Raw genomic sequence first — 17235 nt, forward strand, 5'->3', positions numbered from 1 at the left:
TCTGAACAATATAAAGGTTAGTATAAAATAGTAACTAATATCTCCAAAGGGCTATTCCAGTTTAAATCCATACACCCCATGGAAGATATTACCTAAATCTCTCACACAGGGGGTGTAACTTTAAAATGGAGTCACCCATTCAGGTAACCTCATTAAAAAGTCACACTCCTGTGTGGAAGATTATGGTCATGTTTTCCACAGGGGGTGTATGGATCTCAACTGGAATAGCACAAAATCAACGCAACGGCAACGCAAAGCAGCTCACCACTCTATCTATGTTCATGAAGAATGGTGTATGCATGAAATGACATACAGCAACACTATGGGACAAACCTTTGCTTTTTCCATTGCTTCCGCTGCCTTCTGATGTTCTGCTGCCATTTTCTTTTTCCTACGCTCCTGTGCATGCAAAACAGGATGCTTGTATCTTAAGTAGGTCTAACATTGCCTCTGATTGGTCAATGACATGATATTGTCACTTTAATCACCAATCAGAATGGAGCTTTGAAATAATTCACCCCAATTTTTTTTGTGTGGTAAAATTATTCTAACAATGTTGCCGATTGATATAATGAAAACTTTTTTTTGGCCAATCGGCAGGTTGTTCTCATAGGGTTGTAAGTAGGTAACTATCATATTTGAAAAGGTGAAGTCATGCTGGACAATGCTCACATGCTAATGTGGCCCATCTCTATCTCCTCATATATAACATGCTGCAATGGGATTACCATGCACTCCTTCCACAAGGGTATGTTTTTATCTTCCTCAAAACAAACAAAATGTTATGTTTTACTTATGCACATGTACATTTGGCTGGAGGGAGGCAACAGAGATGAAGAGCCTCCCTAAAGTGCACTACACAGTGGCAATGCTGGGCCCTGAACCCACAACCCTGTGATCATGAGCCTAAGCTGAACCTGATATGCCTTTGTGAATTCAGTGATTATTCAAGTTGGTAAATGTATGCAAAAAGGAGCATGGTTCATCTTGCGATGCGTAATTAAATGCAGGTTCCATTTTGTAACTTGTTGATTGATTTTTCTATTTCTGTCAATTTATGAGAAACTTTCAAAGAACCAATAATATTTTTCAGCTATATGGATTAAAACTACCTTTTTTTTGGGCATAAGCGGATATATTTTGACTGAAATTTTTTGAACAAAATTCAGAAAATTTTCAAAATATGTTTGCAAAAAAATGTCAGATTTTTGAACCCTTGTAAGTAAACTATAGCAAAATCATTCCTATCACATTCTGATTAATTCTCTACCACCCTGCCAAATTTGGTGCTTTTATAAAGAAGTACAAAATTGTTGTCACTATCTGCTTCACTACACATCTTGATTCTTTTACCTCAATGATTTGATGATTCCTCATTTCTCGCTCCAATCTCAACTGCTGCATCCTGGCCATCTTTTCCTGTTCTTTGAGAATACGACGATGATCCTTCTCACGCTTCTTCGCCTCCGCCATTTGGAGAGCTGAAAAGAAGAAAACAAACACGATAAAGGGACAGGATTTAGTACTGGGGCATGAACATTGAACTAGAACTACTAACAATTAATGTTGATTAATATTATATTTGAAAATAGTGACTTTACTGCAGGGTTTTGTAAATTAATAGAGGGATTGGATTAGTTCATGAAAATTTGCTAACATTCTGTTTTCCCTTCAAGTTGGCATCTGTTCTGTTGATTGAAAGTGTGCTATATGCCAAACTCAGGCCACTTGTAAAATTGACTGATTTTGCTTCAATGGATGCAAAATTAACAGTATCCATAGAGGAGTAATAAACGTTGTAATACATGTTTCTATTCCTATGTGTGTCAACTTTCTATACACAAAGTTTGACCAGTGCTTTATCTATAACTTGTGCTGTATTTCACTTTCTTGACAAAAATGAAGATTTCCAAGTTTTCAATACACAAGATGCCATGCTCCAAGACTCCCAAGTTTGCGCTACCATCAGATTGAGTCCACCAAAACAATTACCAAAAATCTGCCCAACCATAAACAGAGCAACAAAAAAAAGCGCAGTGATTTATAGTGCGCTACACACAGGCACGATCCACAAGCCTCAGCACACTTTACAGGTTGTCGCTGACCACAACGGCCCCACATCATTCCATAAACCATTTAACAACAAATCAGGGGATTTGCTGTTGCAAGAGCGCACACCCTAGACATTCCACAAATAACCATCGCAACCAGGATCAGCTCCTTGAAGTTTCGTACGGGTTACAACAAGACAACTAGCAGCAAGTTCCTTGTCCAGGGGAATTTCAAGCTAACTCAATTTTTCACGAGAGCACACTAGGCACCGCCAGGATTTGAACCCGCAACCTCTCGCACCATAGTCTGTGCAATGCACCTGTACGGATTTCAAGCTTCCTAATGATTGATTGACAGATAAGCTGTAACGGCTGGTGCAGGATTGCAGATTTACCGCTGTAAACTACATTGATTTTTCCCAACTTTATTTTCCAAAATTGCTCTTGTCACATGCATAAAATTTGTTGGGGGCACAACATGTGTTTTAAAGAGGTTTGATCACATTATCACCACAGGAAACCAATGGGCACAAACACCTTAGTGTTTCCAATAGTAGATGTGGATTGGAAAACAAATACATTTAGAATTGTTTCATTTTGAAACAAAATATTTAATATACAAACTAGTTATTTTTAAGCTGTTTGAGAAACAAGATTCGTTTAATATAGACATGGCAGTGTTGCTACACATGATGCCATGCTTCAAATCAACATCATATTTTCAAGTGCATTGCAATTAGCTGGCATTTGAACAAGAACTCAGCGCAAACATCAGCAACAACTTCACCATAATGAGATCCACATCTCTTTACGTACAGGATTCAACTTTCATCAACAAACATTATCTCCCTCCAATTTGAAAGTCATTAACACACCAGCATTTCTTGAGACTAACACCAACATTTTTTCGCATTAATCTGATCTTCTCATTGGGACCTCTTTGTATTAGAGGCTATACCACAAAGTCCTCCATAGTGAAATAACCAAAGGAATATCATCAAATAAATTTTGTTGGTTGTGTCCATCAAAATCAGCAACAAAGACATGCAAGCTGGCTGCTTTTTATACAGCTTTAATGTGCAATATGTATATACAAACCTTATGAAATTTGGTTTCTTTCATACTAGAGTCCATTTGACTTCCTCAAGATACCATCAGTGTGTGCTCCAGTGTGCATACAGTTTAATTAGCTCATAATCAGCCTGTCTTATAACATCGTGGATTAATATCAATATATTTCATTTTGAGAATTGTCTTGTGACACCTCATCAGACGCATCACAAGTTATTAATTAAAGTCCTATACTTTGTCTACTTTCTTTAACACGCAAAATATAGACCATACAGATCAACTATATCACTTGTAATGTCGATCTATTTTTCGTCGTAGAGTGCAAATGCCTAACAATTCCCGCCGATTACGAGCATATCAAAGTATAGTACAAGTCACGCGCATTGACTTAAAGAACTTATGTGTTCACACTGGCGATCAAAGCGGTGCATGTGAGAAGTACTTGTGACAAAGCAGTGACAACACTATCCTGAGGAAGCCAAATGGACTATGTCAATTTTAGTGTTGTGCCACAATAATAAACCAAATTTCAGAACTTTTTACTTTAAATATCCATGCAATAAATCTCATCAATCACAATTTAGGCCAAAAAACACCTAGATATGTCTCTCAAACCCTTACACATGAGTATGTGAAAGCCATCTTTTTTTACAGGCTACTGTTTGATTTCTTTCTTATAAAAGAATGGCCGCATAGTAGTAAAACACATGATAAAGTGGGATAAAAACACAATAAAAAATGTATAAACAAATCCCACATAGCACTAAGCTTGTTTATCATTTAAAAAAGACACATAGCACATAGCTTTTTTGCACAATGTTTGAGAGAGAATTTTTTTTGCCTTATTCTGCAATTAATTACCAAATTTTAGTCAAAATTTGCTTGCATTATTTGACTGCCATTTTGTTTCTTGCAACTGACACTTTTGCATGGACAATGATTTTTCAAGTTCATATCCCCTCTTACAATACCACCATAAAAGAACCAGTACATGCAATCCGTTTCCAATATGACAATATAATCCAAATATGTTGTTCACTTGTGATATTTCTTTGTCTCCTCGTTTCACATCACAATTTTAGTGGTGAACGTTTTATACCAATTGCAGCTGAACATAAAACTACACCAACATCCCACAGAACCTACCAAAACACCAAAGAAACCTGGGCAACGACAAGCATTTTGTGCATTTTGTTCAAGATTCAACATTAAGCCTAGCTGCTCAAGAGCTCTCAAGGCAACCAAAAAACAAATTTTCACAAGTGCATTACTTTATTCACACATAAGAATAAAATTTAGTTTTCTACCTTGAATCTGAACAGATTGGGCTTCGGATGGTGAAACAAAGAAGTGATAACCTAGTTATATAATGACATAGAAGATATAGAGGCGGCACATACAAATGTATGTATAGCGGTAGTGAGAAGAAATTAGTGCATATAGATACAATTACATGTCAAAATTACAACTTTTCGTCACTTGGCCCTGGAAATGTTGGAGGGAGTGCAAATCTTGTATTATCCAATGCATCTAAAAACAAATATTAAGTGATATAATATTTGCATGGAGGCTGAGTTGCTGCATATATGCTTTATACTTCAGATTTGTATAAGTGCTTGTATAGGTGCTTGACCAGACTGACAGCATCATTCCACACACTTTACAACATTAAAATGCAGATTTTGGTATCAGTTAAAAGCTCATACTTTTCCTTAAACCCCAGTGAGTTTGGAATATGTTTAGATTACGTGGAATGAACAAAAAATTGGTAGTTTTGGTAGTTACCACCACCCTGGAAGTCATGTTACTGTTTGTTCTGAACCACTAGATACACATTTTGCTTTTAGAATCCAAATTGCTGCACAAAAACTAATGTTTTGGTGATGGGCCTCAATGTGAGGCATAGAAAACATGCTGTGTTACAATTGGACCACAATCTGGTCATGCACCTTTAATGGGTTATCTTATTCCATAGATCCAGGGCATAATCTTTTGACTATTGACCACATACCCACAAAGATTACAGTTTATAACTAAACCTACTGTGGATATTCTAATATGTGATATGAGTGTGGTGAGAATCCAACTTTAATAAGTCTCTATAAGTACTATCTGCTGTAAATTTTTAAGTATACTAATAACACGAGAAAAGTGACAAAGTTATGAATACAAAACAAAAAACAAAAGGAACACAAAACAATGCGGAAAAAAAACTTGAGTTGCATAAACACAGACAAGAGTGCAGTTTGGTTTCAATATGTTTGTAAACAAACTCAAATCCTGGTGGGATGTACGAGTACATCATTTCAAGAATCTTAAAAGATCATAATGTTTTCTCTCATTTCTCAGGTAATAATATGCTATTCCAGTTGAAATCCATACACCTCCTGTTGAAAACATGACCTTAACCTGTCACACAGGGAGTGTAGATTTCAAATGGAGTCACACATTTAGGTAACCCTATTTGAAATTCACACTCCCTGTGTTTGAGATTAAGGACATGTTTTCAATAGTGGTGTATGGATTTCAACTGCCAGCAATGATTTTACTTATTTCAAAGCTGCTATGATAAGATATATAGAATTGTTTTGTTTTAGATTATAATCATAATTATTTATAATATCTTATAATTATACTGTGATAATATCAAATCGAATATATTTTTGTGATGCAGACACATTTTGAGGGTTGCAGCCCATTAGTCCGAAGGTGTCATAGTCAGAATACAGTAATTTCCTATATCCAGGGGTTTGTTATTCCAAACTTGAAATACGCTTTGATAGTCCTCATATATGTTTGTACAGAAAGTCACTGTATTCGGACTATCAAGCCTTCGGAATAACGCCCCTTCGGACAATTGAGCCAATGGACTAATGAGCAGTCCCCATTTTGGGTACCTCATCAACCAAGAACAATAATGCACTATTCCATCCTTTTATTGTGTAAGACACTGTATATAGCAACATGACAACATCTTAACACATGGTTCATGTTATTGTCTCATCAGCTAACTCATGTCTGCTATATAGGGTCCCACACTAATTGTTGATGGGCTAGTCCATTATTGTTCATGGGGGTGTGGTACATTTCCCTACCTTGAAGTTGGACTGCATTGAGTTGTAAACACAAACGCACAAGATGATCAACATGTATAATATGGGAAGAGAAACGGGTGCATATACAATTAAAAATATCAAACAAGTGGAAGGAATTTGGTCTGTAACTTATATAACCAGAAAAAAAGTTAATACCAATTTAACAATTAAAGAATTTATCTTTAGGAAGTGTGTTCCTTCACAAATTATTTGTATGTTAATTTACTACTTTTGAGAATATGACATTTGTGGTGCTTTAAAACTGATGTACCATATTTTTTCCATTAATGCCTGTACCCCTAAGAGCAAACCAAATATTTTTCATTTTGTAAAATATGATAATTATGCACCTACCCGATATGTGGATCCTGGGTTTGTCCTCCGTAAGTTAATTTGACCAAAATTCCTTCCTACAATACAATATATGTATTGCAATAACAAAGGAGATGGATATTGTGATGCAATTTGCCCTTGCAGGAAGGAATTTTGGTACAAACTGATTTCCGGTAGACAAACCCAGGATACACATATTAATTCCATCAAGGCGACTTTCGGAGACATCATAGAATCAATACGGTCGATTCAATAACAGTTGTCTCATTGTTTTCCCTAAAAAGTCCCAACTTATTGAAGAATATATGCTATCGAAAACATAGTAACACAAAATACAACACATAAACACATAAAAACTAACATGATTAGGACAAATTAAATATGAGAACTGATAGCATTAACAAAATTTCTAATAAAAACGACAAATCTTAGAATTTTTTTTATCTCAGTAGTTTGGTTCTTTATCTGGTCAAGTTAGTGCTGCAATTTACACCCCTAAAATAACAATGGATTGCCCCAATTTAAATGGTTCAATGATCATTACCAGGGTTGTCAAACTTTTTGCCGAATTCAAAAGTTTTTGAGTGAATTCTATTACAAAACTTTTTTTGAAGATTATTTTTTGATCAAGTTTACAGAAATTAATACAATTTTAGACCAATTTTGCCTCAAAATGCCCTCTGAAATTGGTTTCTGACATATATTTTGGATGGATTGTTGTCGATTTGTGCAACATCTCAAGTGTCCAGCCACAAAATGAGTTGATATTTGTTGACAACACTGACTATAATCTCTTGTGTTGGAGCAATCCATCGACATTTTACCGGGATAAAGTTGGTTTTTTTTCCTACCTTGTAATTGAGCTTCAGAGTCAAATGTAGTAGAACAAACACAAACACACACATAATAGTGGAAGGAAGAAAAATGAAGGCAAATATTGAAATGTCAACAGCAAATAAAACAACAGATGATCAAATAACACAACCCTTAGGCAATATTGTAACATTTACAGAAGAAATAGATGTGCAATTCTTTTCCCAAAAATGTTAGTTTTCACTGTCAGATATGTCCCCTTTTAATTTTTGAGTCAAACAATTCAGGCAAAACAAAGAAAATTGCTATTTAATTCCATCCAGTGCCTCACTCTGTCGGTTGTGACTGATGTCTGTCTTTTCTGATGAGTTATGACCATCACATGCCAAGTATATACCTGTACATAGTGGTCTTGTTCGACATGTATTCAGATCATATGAATTAATGGCTTTCAGAGATGCCACTTGGTGTTGTCAAAATTTCCTGAAAAACATGGAAAAATTCTGAAAAGGCACTTTTCCCATCCTTTTGCACAGGAAGGGTAATTCCTGAAATTCTACCAAAGTTCCTGAAATCAGAAAATTTCCTGTAAAGTGCCATCTCTGGGCTTTACTCCATCTTGTTATTAAAATAAAAATCAGATTTTATCACAAATATAGTACCCAAAGACTTGATTTTTGAATGGTATGTTTAGTTTATCAAATTACATTATAATCAATAAAAAAATAAGTCCAATTAAAAAAAATATTGAGGGCAAAATATTGAGGGCGTCCTCTGCAAATATTACAATATTGTTTTAGCGTGACATAACCAGATTCCTTGTTCAATGCCCAGGAGGAATCTTGTTGTGCCACCTAGAACACAAAGGGAAACCTCTAGTGTCTAGTACTAAAACACACAACTTAACAGAACACTATTCATTATATTATGTATGAGTACATCATAATACAAAAACAAAAATTCAATGTTATTTTGCAATAGAACATTTAACTAAACATTTGAACAAAAATTTGAATTAATCCTAACTCTAGCTTGGAATTAACATTAAATTAGCACAATTATCTAATTACTAACAAAACTTGATTTCAAGTGGTCTTTATTTTGTATTAATCATTTTAGCTTAGCAAACCCCAATACCCCCATGAATAGCGAGCAAAACGAGCTAGTCCGTTCACCTGTGCTAAGTAAATCTAAACAAATTTAGGGAACATTTCCAAAATAACTTTATGGGAACCCGTTCATTCTAAGTTAGTGCAGCTAAAACGTCAATGGAATAAAATTTGAAATAAGTTGAAAAATTTGACAAGCTAAGCTCACCTTGCTGTCTTCTTGCTTCTCGCTGGGCCTGCTGATGAGCTTGTCTCTCCATCTTACGTCGCATTTTGGCCTCAGCTATGCGTCTTGCCATTTCTGAAGTTGATAACAGATACACGTTGAAAATATATTCAGTATACGAGATATGTTTGTATCATCAACAAATGATAAAAGACTAACAAAGGACAGAATTGTATTCTAAATATTGAACATGATAAGAAAATGCAAAGGTGTCTACATGTATGAACATTACATTCATAACATTTGGTTGATTCACAATATGATGCGCCTCCAGCGGTTGCTAAGGAGAGGCCAAAATATGTAGTGAATCATGGGAATTCCCAATCTTTTTCAAGCCTAAACTCAAAACCCCATTTTGAATTTTGTTTGTTATTATTCCTATTCCTGGGCATTAGTCAACATCTCAGCACACATGCATTGACTCCCCGCTACTCTCTCTATCTCAAAGCGCAATATGCAACTTTTAAATCTACACCTAATATATATCCCAACTAATGTCAATGCCATAATCCACAATACCTTGTTGTTCAAGCTTCTTCTGATGTTTCACCATGGCAGATCTACGTGCCAACTCCTGAGTGATGCGCTTCCTCTCAGCTGCTTTCACCTGTCGCACGTTGCGTGGTTTGCGGTTGCACAAGATGTCAATGCGGTTCTGGAGTTCTTCTTCGGACAGCTTTTCAAATACGATACCCTGTAAATATTTCAAGATTTTAAAATATATTTATGAGTTTGATAATGGGCAATGAGACCCTACCTGTATTCAAATCTTTGACACAAATATTGATCCAGAACAAACAAATATTGAAAGATATCACAAATGAGTAACCATTTATCCAGCTACACAAGGGGGTAAGATATCAATATTGTCTGATGTTTTTTGCCATTTCAAATTCAAGAATGCTTATAATTACACTCCCTATGAATTTTATTAATTTAATTTTCAGTTAAAATGGTTCATTTCACACGCAGAATTTTTTCATAAGTATTTTAATATGAAAGGTTCAAATTGCTCTGATTTTCCCGTAGGTAAGCTATGACTTACGTTTTCCCCAGGTTTCGGATTCAGGAATTCACCGACTCGTATTTTAGCACTGAAGCTAAAGTGTTCCCTAGCAACCGTTGTGATGCCTCTCCTTTCAATATATCTCATGACTTCAGGATATGTGCGTAGTTTCTTGCCGCATGGTGCATAGTATATCACATCACCCTTGACCCGATCACCGGGGCCGAGTTGCCGGATTACGATTTGACGTCGCCATCCGTGATCTAGTGGGTGACGGACTGCCTCATCATCAGTTACACGCATCCGTTTTCGTGGATTTGTGTCTGGGACTTCAATCATGGATTCTATCAGCTGTCTTTTAGTCAGAAGCGGAACTCTGCCGGGGACGGGACTGCTCTCTGAGTCTCTTGCCGAGTCACCATCTGTCTCAGCTTTACTTCCTGGTTCTTCATCAGAATCACTTTCTTCTTCCTCCTCCTCTTCTTCTCCTTCATCCCCATCAGAGTCTGAAGACACTGTCAAACAAAATATTCAAAAACTGTAAACATCAAGGCAGGCTAGGTGTAGTAAGGATTTTTTCTTTACAATTTGGACCTTTTAGGATATAACTTTACATTTTTTCTGTTGTATTTTTGTCAATTTTATTTTTGGGAATGAGTTACACCTCAATACACACCAAGCTACGCCCCTGCATCAAGGACAAAGTCAAAATTGCACAAATGCCACTCATTTTGTTTGCTTTTTGTTATAAAAAGTTAAGAGAGCCTAGAATATCCTTTCTTATATGCTTCTTGAGCATATTGAAAAAAGCGAGATATGCAAAAATAACTGATATCAGTAAACATTGAAAATTGACATTTCTACAAGTGCTACGTGCTTTACAAGGCATGTGGGATATCCACAGGCTATTCACCTTCTTGACTATCATCACTGTCCTCACTCTCTTCTTCATCACTCTCCGCTGCTTTCTCATTGGTCGCTTTCTCCGAGTCTGCTTCGGAGTCAACATCTCTGAATCGGGCAACAGCAGGCGTATCTGTGGCATTTGATTTAGATGACGGTGTGGGAGAAGCTGCAGCAGAAGAGAACGCTGATACAGTTTCTGGTTTGCCGTTAACCTGTAAGAAAATGCATGGATATAATAAGCACATACTGTCACATAATCAAGCAAGATTTCATGTATGTCACTCAAATTTATTCCCTATTGAAACCAAAATATTTCTGTCCCATCAAAATTATGTACAAGTTTCGAAAATCGCAAAACCTTCATGCATGCCAGAACTTCCAAGTGTTTCAGTTTCACAAGTCAACTATAATGCCTATCTCTGATGGAAAAGAACATCCAGAATATGTTCAGAAATTCTTCCATACAGTTTAAAAACAACCACGAATTAGAGACTTATGATTTGAACAAAAGTAACTTGGCTTTATCATATTACTTTACCTGTGCATGGGAAAACTCTGGTTTAAAAAGTTTCTTATTAACTTTCAAGTTCAAAGCCAGAGGCTGCTCATCCTCATCCATTGCCTTCCTGGGTTTCTTGCTCATGTCCAATGCAATGGGTGTGTTGTCCTGACTTGTCTTCTCCATCTGTCTCTCTTCTTTCCTGCTGTATCTTGCGCTACTGCTCTTTCTCTTCTCGCCACTCTCACTTGTCTCCCCTTCTGTTTTCTCTTTGTCAGCCTGTGCCTTTTTTCTGCAGGCGCAGTTGTTGCTGCTGTTGTTTGATTTGTTGCTCAAAGTGGAGCGTCAACTCCGCTGCGCGCCTCTTCTGCTCCTGCTCACGTAACTCTTGCTCATGTGCGATGTGCTTTTGTTTTAGTAGTTCCAGAGGGAGGATGATTCACCTTGGATTTCTACAAAAGGCATAACACAAAATCATGATTTGTTAGTTTCACCTAGGAGTATAATAGGATTGGTTTTGACACTGGCCAAATTTTCACACAGGAGTTTCCGAGTTCAAAGGTCAAATGCACAAAGGAAGTTTTTGACCTGCCCAGCAATGGACACTCTTGAAGAACATAACTTTCATTTTATGTATAGAACACTAGCTGTAACAAAAGGATTGGTTTTCTGTGATTATGGACATGACTGCCACATCAAAATGCAACATAGGATCTGCATATTTTTTAAGATTGATGTTATAAATAGTCATATCGCAATAACTTATGGTAATCCAAAAGGATCCAATGTTGCATTTGGAAGAAGCAGGCTTTTCATTAACCATCAAAACTGATGGGTACCAATCATTTTAATACAAATTGTAATAACACTATAGAGAGTTTTGTCTCAAGTTGAGAGCGATGCCATGATGGATTTCGCACAGGGATGTACTTTAACACCCACCCGAACACCAAGGGCGTGTGACTTTGCTGTCAGGTAAGTAAATTTTCAAAGTACTGCCTCTCCTGGCGGGTAATAAATCGAGAATGGCAAGTTATATTTTTGTGTAAATTGTGCTTTTTTAATGGTACTCTGACTCTGGCAAATGTTGGGCTGGCAACATTTCTGTCGGGCTGGTAACTTTTATGAGTTACCTCCCAGACTAGCTAGTGGCCAAAAAAGTTAGAGTAAACCCCTGATTCCGAAGTGGCAGATTTGAATCGCTCGTGCTAAATTAATCCCGTAGGGCGTATACACATGCGTGGAAAGATTTGTAAGTATGCTGGTGACGCAACCACATAAACGCACCGATTCAAAACTGCCACTGCGAAATCCAACAAGGTGTTATTTTCAACTTGAGACAAGAAACACTGTAACAACAATTTGGGTTGAGTGGAATTACATCAAATATCAACCTTTTATTTTTAGTGAGGCACATATGACATGGGTTAGTAAACTACACATGTGAAATGAACTGATCTGTGCTTGAATGATATTTTGACATACGATCCAACTAGGCCAAATAAGGCAATTTTGTCAATTGAGTTATTATCATCATCAATTTACACAGTAACCAACCATACTATAGCTAAAATCCTTTTAAAAATCCCTAGCATACTTGATTTCGAAGATGTGAGCCTTTATAAAAAAAATGTTTTTTGTTGTTTTTGCTCCCAATTTTTGGCTGTATCTCAATTTCACAGTTGCCACCGTTACCATGGTTAGATCAGGTTACATCACAAATGCACAGAATTTGACTGGGAGACTGACCCATATAGCCCTCATGAGTGACAAACAAACATAGCAGGTCAAAACTTTTCCAAGTGAAATTCTGCATATGGAAGAATTGAATCAAAGTCAATGCCTTTTTATTCCCGACTTGATGGGTGGTCGGTTGGTAAAAACCACCACAGGAATTTTAAGTTGTTATAGTTAAGTATGCACAATAAAAAAGTTGGTGAAATCATGCCCTGAAAAAAAAAAGATTAGTAATCTATAACTAATGATAATGTTAATCAATGAATCAATCACCTCGGATAAATCAAACTCTGCAGAATCAGTAGGAGATGTGTTAGCAACTAGGCTAGTAGATGGGTTAGTAGAATCAGTATCAACACCACCAGTAGCAGCCGCAGCAGCAGCCGCCGCAGCTGCAGCAGCGGCGGCAGCAGCAGCTGCGATTTCTTTACGCCGTTTCTTGCTGCTTTTATGACTTTTCTTATGAGATGAGTCATGCTCTCGTTTATGTTTATGATGACGGTTATGGGTGGATGTTGATGAGGTGGAAGTAGTACTGGGTAACAGGCCAACCTTTTGTTTGTCCGATGACGAGTGGCCGAATTGTTTCTTGCGAAGCATCTCTAACGCTTTCTGATGTAGGATTTCACGTTGTTGAGCTTCCAGCTGCTTTTTGGTCTGCAATGAAATTGTGTATTGTAAAAGTTAGACTTTAAACCAAATTTCATATACTGGTATAAATCTTTGTTTATTTAGAGTGTTTGGTAGCAAATTTGGTATCAAATTGGAGCTAACAAGATTCTGCATATGACCGTATCAATCAAATTGTCATAACAAGACAAGGTTTTGGTGTAGGACGGGTTACATGACTGCTGACTTTCTTTTTGTGTTGTGTTTATATCATAATGCTTTCAAAAATGCCATTTCAATATTATTTTGTATATAGCATAAGACATACAATTAATTTGTAAATGTTCAGGCTATTTGGTTAACTGAAGACACATATACCATTTCATACACACTCATCTTGTATGACCCTTCCTAGTATTGAGTTTGATAATCCAACTATGGAGTTTTACACACAAACACACAAACCCTACACCTTTCCACGGACAACAGTGGACCTGTATTGTGTGTGTGGTTGTTAACAGTGAAATCGTGGACCCACACACGCAAACATGGACTTCTGTAACCGTGGACCTGGTATTAAACCTACGATAGAGGACCCTACTCCATATGCAAAGTTATGCCGTATAGCACCCTCTGTCCGTCTTATGACTGTGGACATCCACGGTTCGCTATGTGTGGTTTTTCACTACATAAGTATGGACTCAAAGTCCACGTTTGTAGGTGAAACAAACGCACCCCCACAACAAACTCGTACAGGCACAGACACCCCGCAACACAGATATGCACACACACTACTCTTACCGCTATTAGATTTGCTAATTCTTTGTCATCACTATCAGGATCACTATCACTTCCAGAGTCATCACCACTGCTCACATCCGATTGATTACTATCAGACTCTGCTATGTCATCATCATCATCATCGTCTGAATTACTCTCACTACTCGCTGCTGGTCGCTGTTCTGTTTTCTTTCTAGAGGAGGATAACGATGTTGTCGGAGTTGCGATTGTCTTGGTGGAGATGGAAGATGTGGAAATGGATGTTGAAGACCTTGGTAGATGACTGGAGCTTGGTGATGATGTGGAGGGGTCCTCCTTTAATGTTGATGTAGATATTGTGGAAGGAGGTTGTTTTAGTTGAATGATCTTCTGCAATAGATCAACACAATGCAAGTAGAAACCAAACGCATTCAGTTCCACTGCTATTGCACTGCTGCAGACATACTAGCGCTAACAATTATTAGTAGAATTTAGCAATTATTTATAAGTTATTCTAACTTTTCTGTCTAAAGTTGCTATCCCCATTCTTACATATAACTTTCTGTCACAGCATTGATATTAGGTTCAGTATCATACACGTCACATTAACTTGGAAAAAGCATACACCACAAAAGGACATTATTATCACAAACAATTTAAATTACCACAAATTGAGAGCATCAAGGGGTTCTCCGTCGGACAAGTATAAAAATCAAGCTTTCTTCAGGATTAGCTCCGACTTCTTCAAGACAAAACTATTATATAGGGAGTTCAGCATGTAGACTGCCCCTTGTTTACAAAGTATCATTGTGTGCTGCCCCTTGCACAATGATATACATGTAGTAAAATGCCCCTACTTCAGAGATGGCAGCTTGTCGATAAGGGCAGTCAGTAGGCACAGGCAGCCCAAAATGTGACAACTATAAATACTTGTATGTGTAAACAATTCTGAAATACATGCCTGAATTTCTAAATCTACCAAAAATAAAAGCATAATAAAAAACTACCAACTCACTGGAACTTCTCTTATAACAGAGACGCCCTCTTTTTTGGGTGACGACAGACTGCTTGGCGGTGGAGATTGGGGGATACTTGTTGATGTGGCGGGAGGAGATAAACTCGAGGGGCGATAATCTGGCTTGCGTTGACGACCTCGACGACTTGTACTTGTACTGGCTTTGGACCCTGATGAACCTGTCGGACTTGGCTTGGCTACTATAGTGTAAATAAATAAATAAGTTACAATTCTTTACAATTTTTTTCCTTCCATTTTTTTTATTTAATTGCTAAATTACTTATCTCTGTGAAATGCATCATAAGTTAAGCAAAACAAAACAAATAAAAATTTAATTATTAAGTTTCTGGAGATGGTGACAAGTGAAAGGGGACACTTAATCAAATGTGAGTTTTAAATGTTCTAGGGGGTGCCACATACGGAAGAGCACTAATTTGGCCAACACATGAACTTTCTGCAAATTGTAAGAAGATATATTACACTACAAACTTTTCAAAGAATCATAAAACTACATTATCACCATCAAAAGCTTATCATTTCCATACATTACCTTTAGGACTCTTTATCTGTCCCAAAAGAGATTCGAACCCGGGTGATGAGCTGGTTTCTTCTTTGCCTGCTGCGGCTGCTGCAGCTGCGGCAGCAGCCAATCCAAATGTTGGGGATGCTGCGGCAGCTCCTAGCTGGCTTGCATAAAATTCATGGCCTAGGCCTGCCATGCTGTGTGCAGCGGCAGCATGTTGCCACCATGGGTTTGCACCTGGGTCGTTTGGGTCAAAAAACATAGGAATTGATGTTAGCATCCAGATGATCGAAAGCCATTCGAGTTTACAAGTGATGGTTGGATTTCGCAGTGGCAGATTCAAATCAGTGCATTTAGGCAGTATGTTACATTGCCAGCATACGGACAAGTCACCTATGTCCTGCGGGATTTGGTTTGCGACCGTGATATCCAACATGGCATTACCCTTAACTTGAGACGAAACAGACTATAAAAATGTTTTTGGTCACTGCCATGACTGAACATAGAAAAACTATGTAATGGTAGAGTATCAAATCATTACATTACATGTAACATAACTGCAGATTTTATGGGCAATCAATCACCCATCTTAATTAATTGCTAACATGTGAAACACATTGGTTTATATATTTACACCAGAATGTACACGATCTTGAAGGTTGGTTATTTTACTCTCATTTTGTCACTCAGCAGTCAACTGTGTAAAATAATTTGCCAATAAAATCTGTAATTTGCCTTTTAGAAACAAAATGTATAATACAGGCTATTAATGATAGCTACCAATGAACACAGCTACTTTTCATACAACAAAAACTTTTTTCAAGATTGAGCAAGACAATCAGAGCAAAATTCAGGCATATTTAAACATACATTGTAAGAAAGTAAAAAGTAGAAATGCAACTTAAAATCAACTGAAAAGAAAGCATTATATAATCACATAAATAAACATAAATAAATCACATAAATAAACACATAGGTTGACGAAGATCGTTCTTCGTGCTAGGTAATATATGTAAATAGAAAATAGAAAAAAGGTTTCACAAATGGATGGATTTGCTTTAAATGCAGTCAAATTTCTATGCCCAAATCAAACATTATATGTGCATATTAAGAAACCCCAAACCAAGAAGGGCAAAGAAGCGGCAAGAAAAAAGTTTTTTAAGTTTGCTGACCACAAAAGACATGTTATGCCACTTGATTAGGGGCACTTATGCCACTTGATTACATGTTACTCTGAAAGCCACTCTTGTCACTCAGCACCGCTCCAAAATGTGATCGATATATCGGCAAGCGACTGCGCAGTGAAGTAAAATCATCTTCAGAGCTGCAAAGTGGCAGGAAAGTATGAAACCAGCATAATATGCTGGTTTCCCTCTTTGAAATTTAGGTTGTCCAATACAAAATAAATTGATAAATTTACAACGTATGTGGGGCACAAAAGCTACCTCTAACACACCCAAATCATGCACAATTGCTTTCCAAC

General features: G+C 37.1%; 1 protein-coding gene across 1 annotated transcript in view; it reads right to left on the reverse strand.

Moving 5' to 3' along the window:
• Nucleotides 1-16068, reverse strand: part of LOC140141981 (bromodomain adjacent to zinc finger domain protein 2B-like) — a 49328-nt gene extending 33260 nt beyond the window's left edge. Inside the window, 13 exon segments of the mRNA XM_072163878.1 lie at nucleotides 334-399; nucleotides 1354-1481; nucleotides 8681-8773; nucleotides 9218-9392; nucleotides 9744-10219; nucleotides 10618-10822; nucleotides 11149-11400; nucleotides 11402-11532; nucleotides 13269-13300; nucleotides 13418-13503; nucleotides 14257-14550; nucleotides 15230-15429; nucleotides 15780-16068. Coding sequence (XP_072019979.1) covers nucleotides 334-399; nucleotides 1354-1481; nucleotides 8681-8773; nucleotides 9218-9392; nucleotides 9744-10219; nucleotides 10618-10822; nucleotides 11149-11400; nucleotides 11402-11532; nucleotides 13269-13300; nucleotides 13418-13503; nucleotides 14257-14550; nucleotides 15230-15429; nucleotides 15780-16032 — 2391 coding nt within the window. The 5' untranslated portion in view covers nucleotides 16033-16068.
• Nucleotides 16069-17235: the final 1167 nt, after the last annotated feature.

Source organism: Amphiura filiformis, chromosome 20, assembly GCF_039555335.1.
Source record: "Amphiura filiformis chromosome 20, Afil_fr2py, whole genome shotgun sequence".
NCBI lineage: Eukaryota > Metazoa > Echinodermata > Ophiuroidea > Amphilepidida > Amphiuridae > Amphiura > Amphiura filiformis.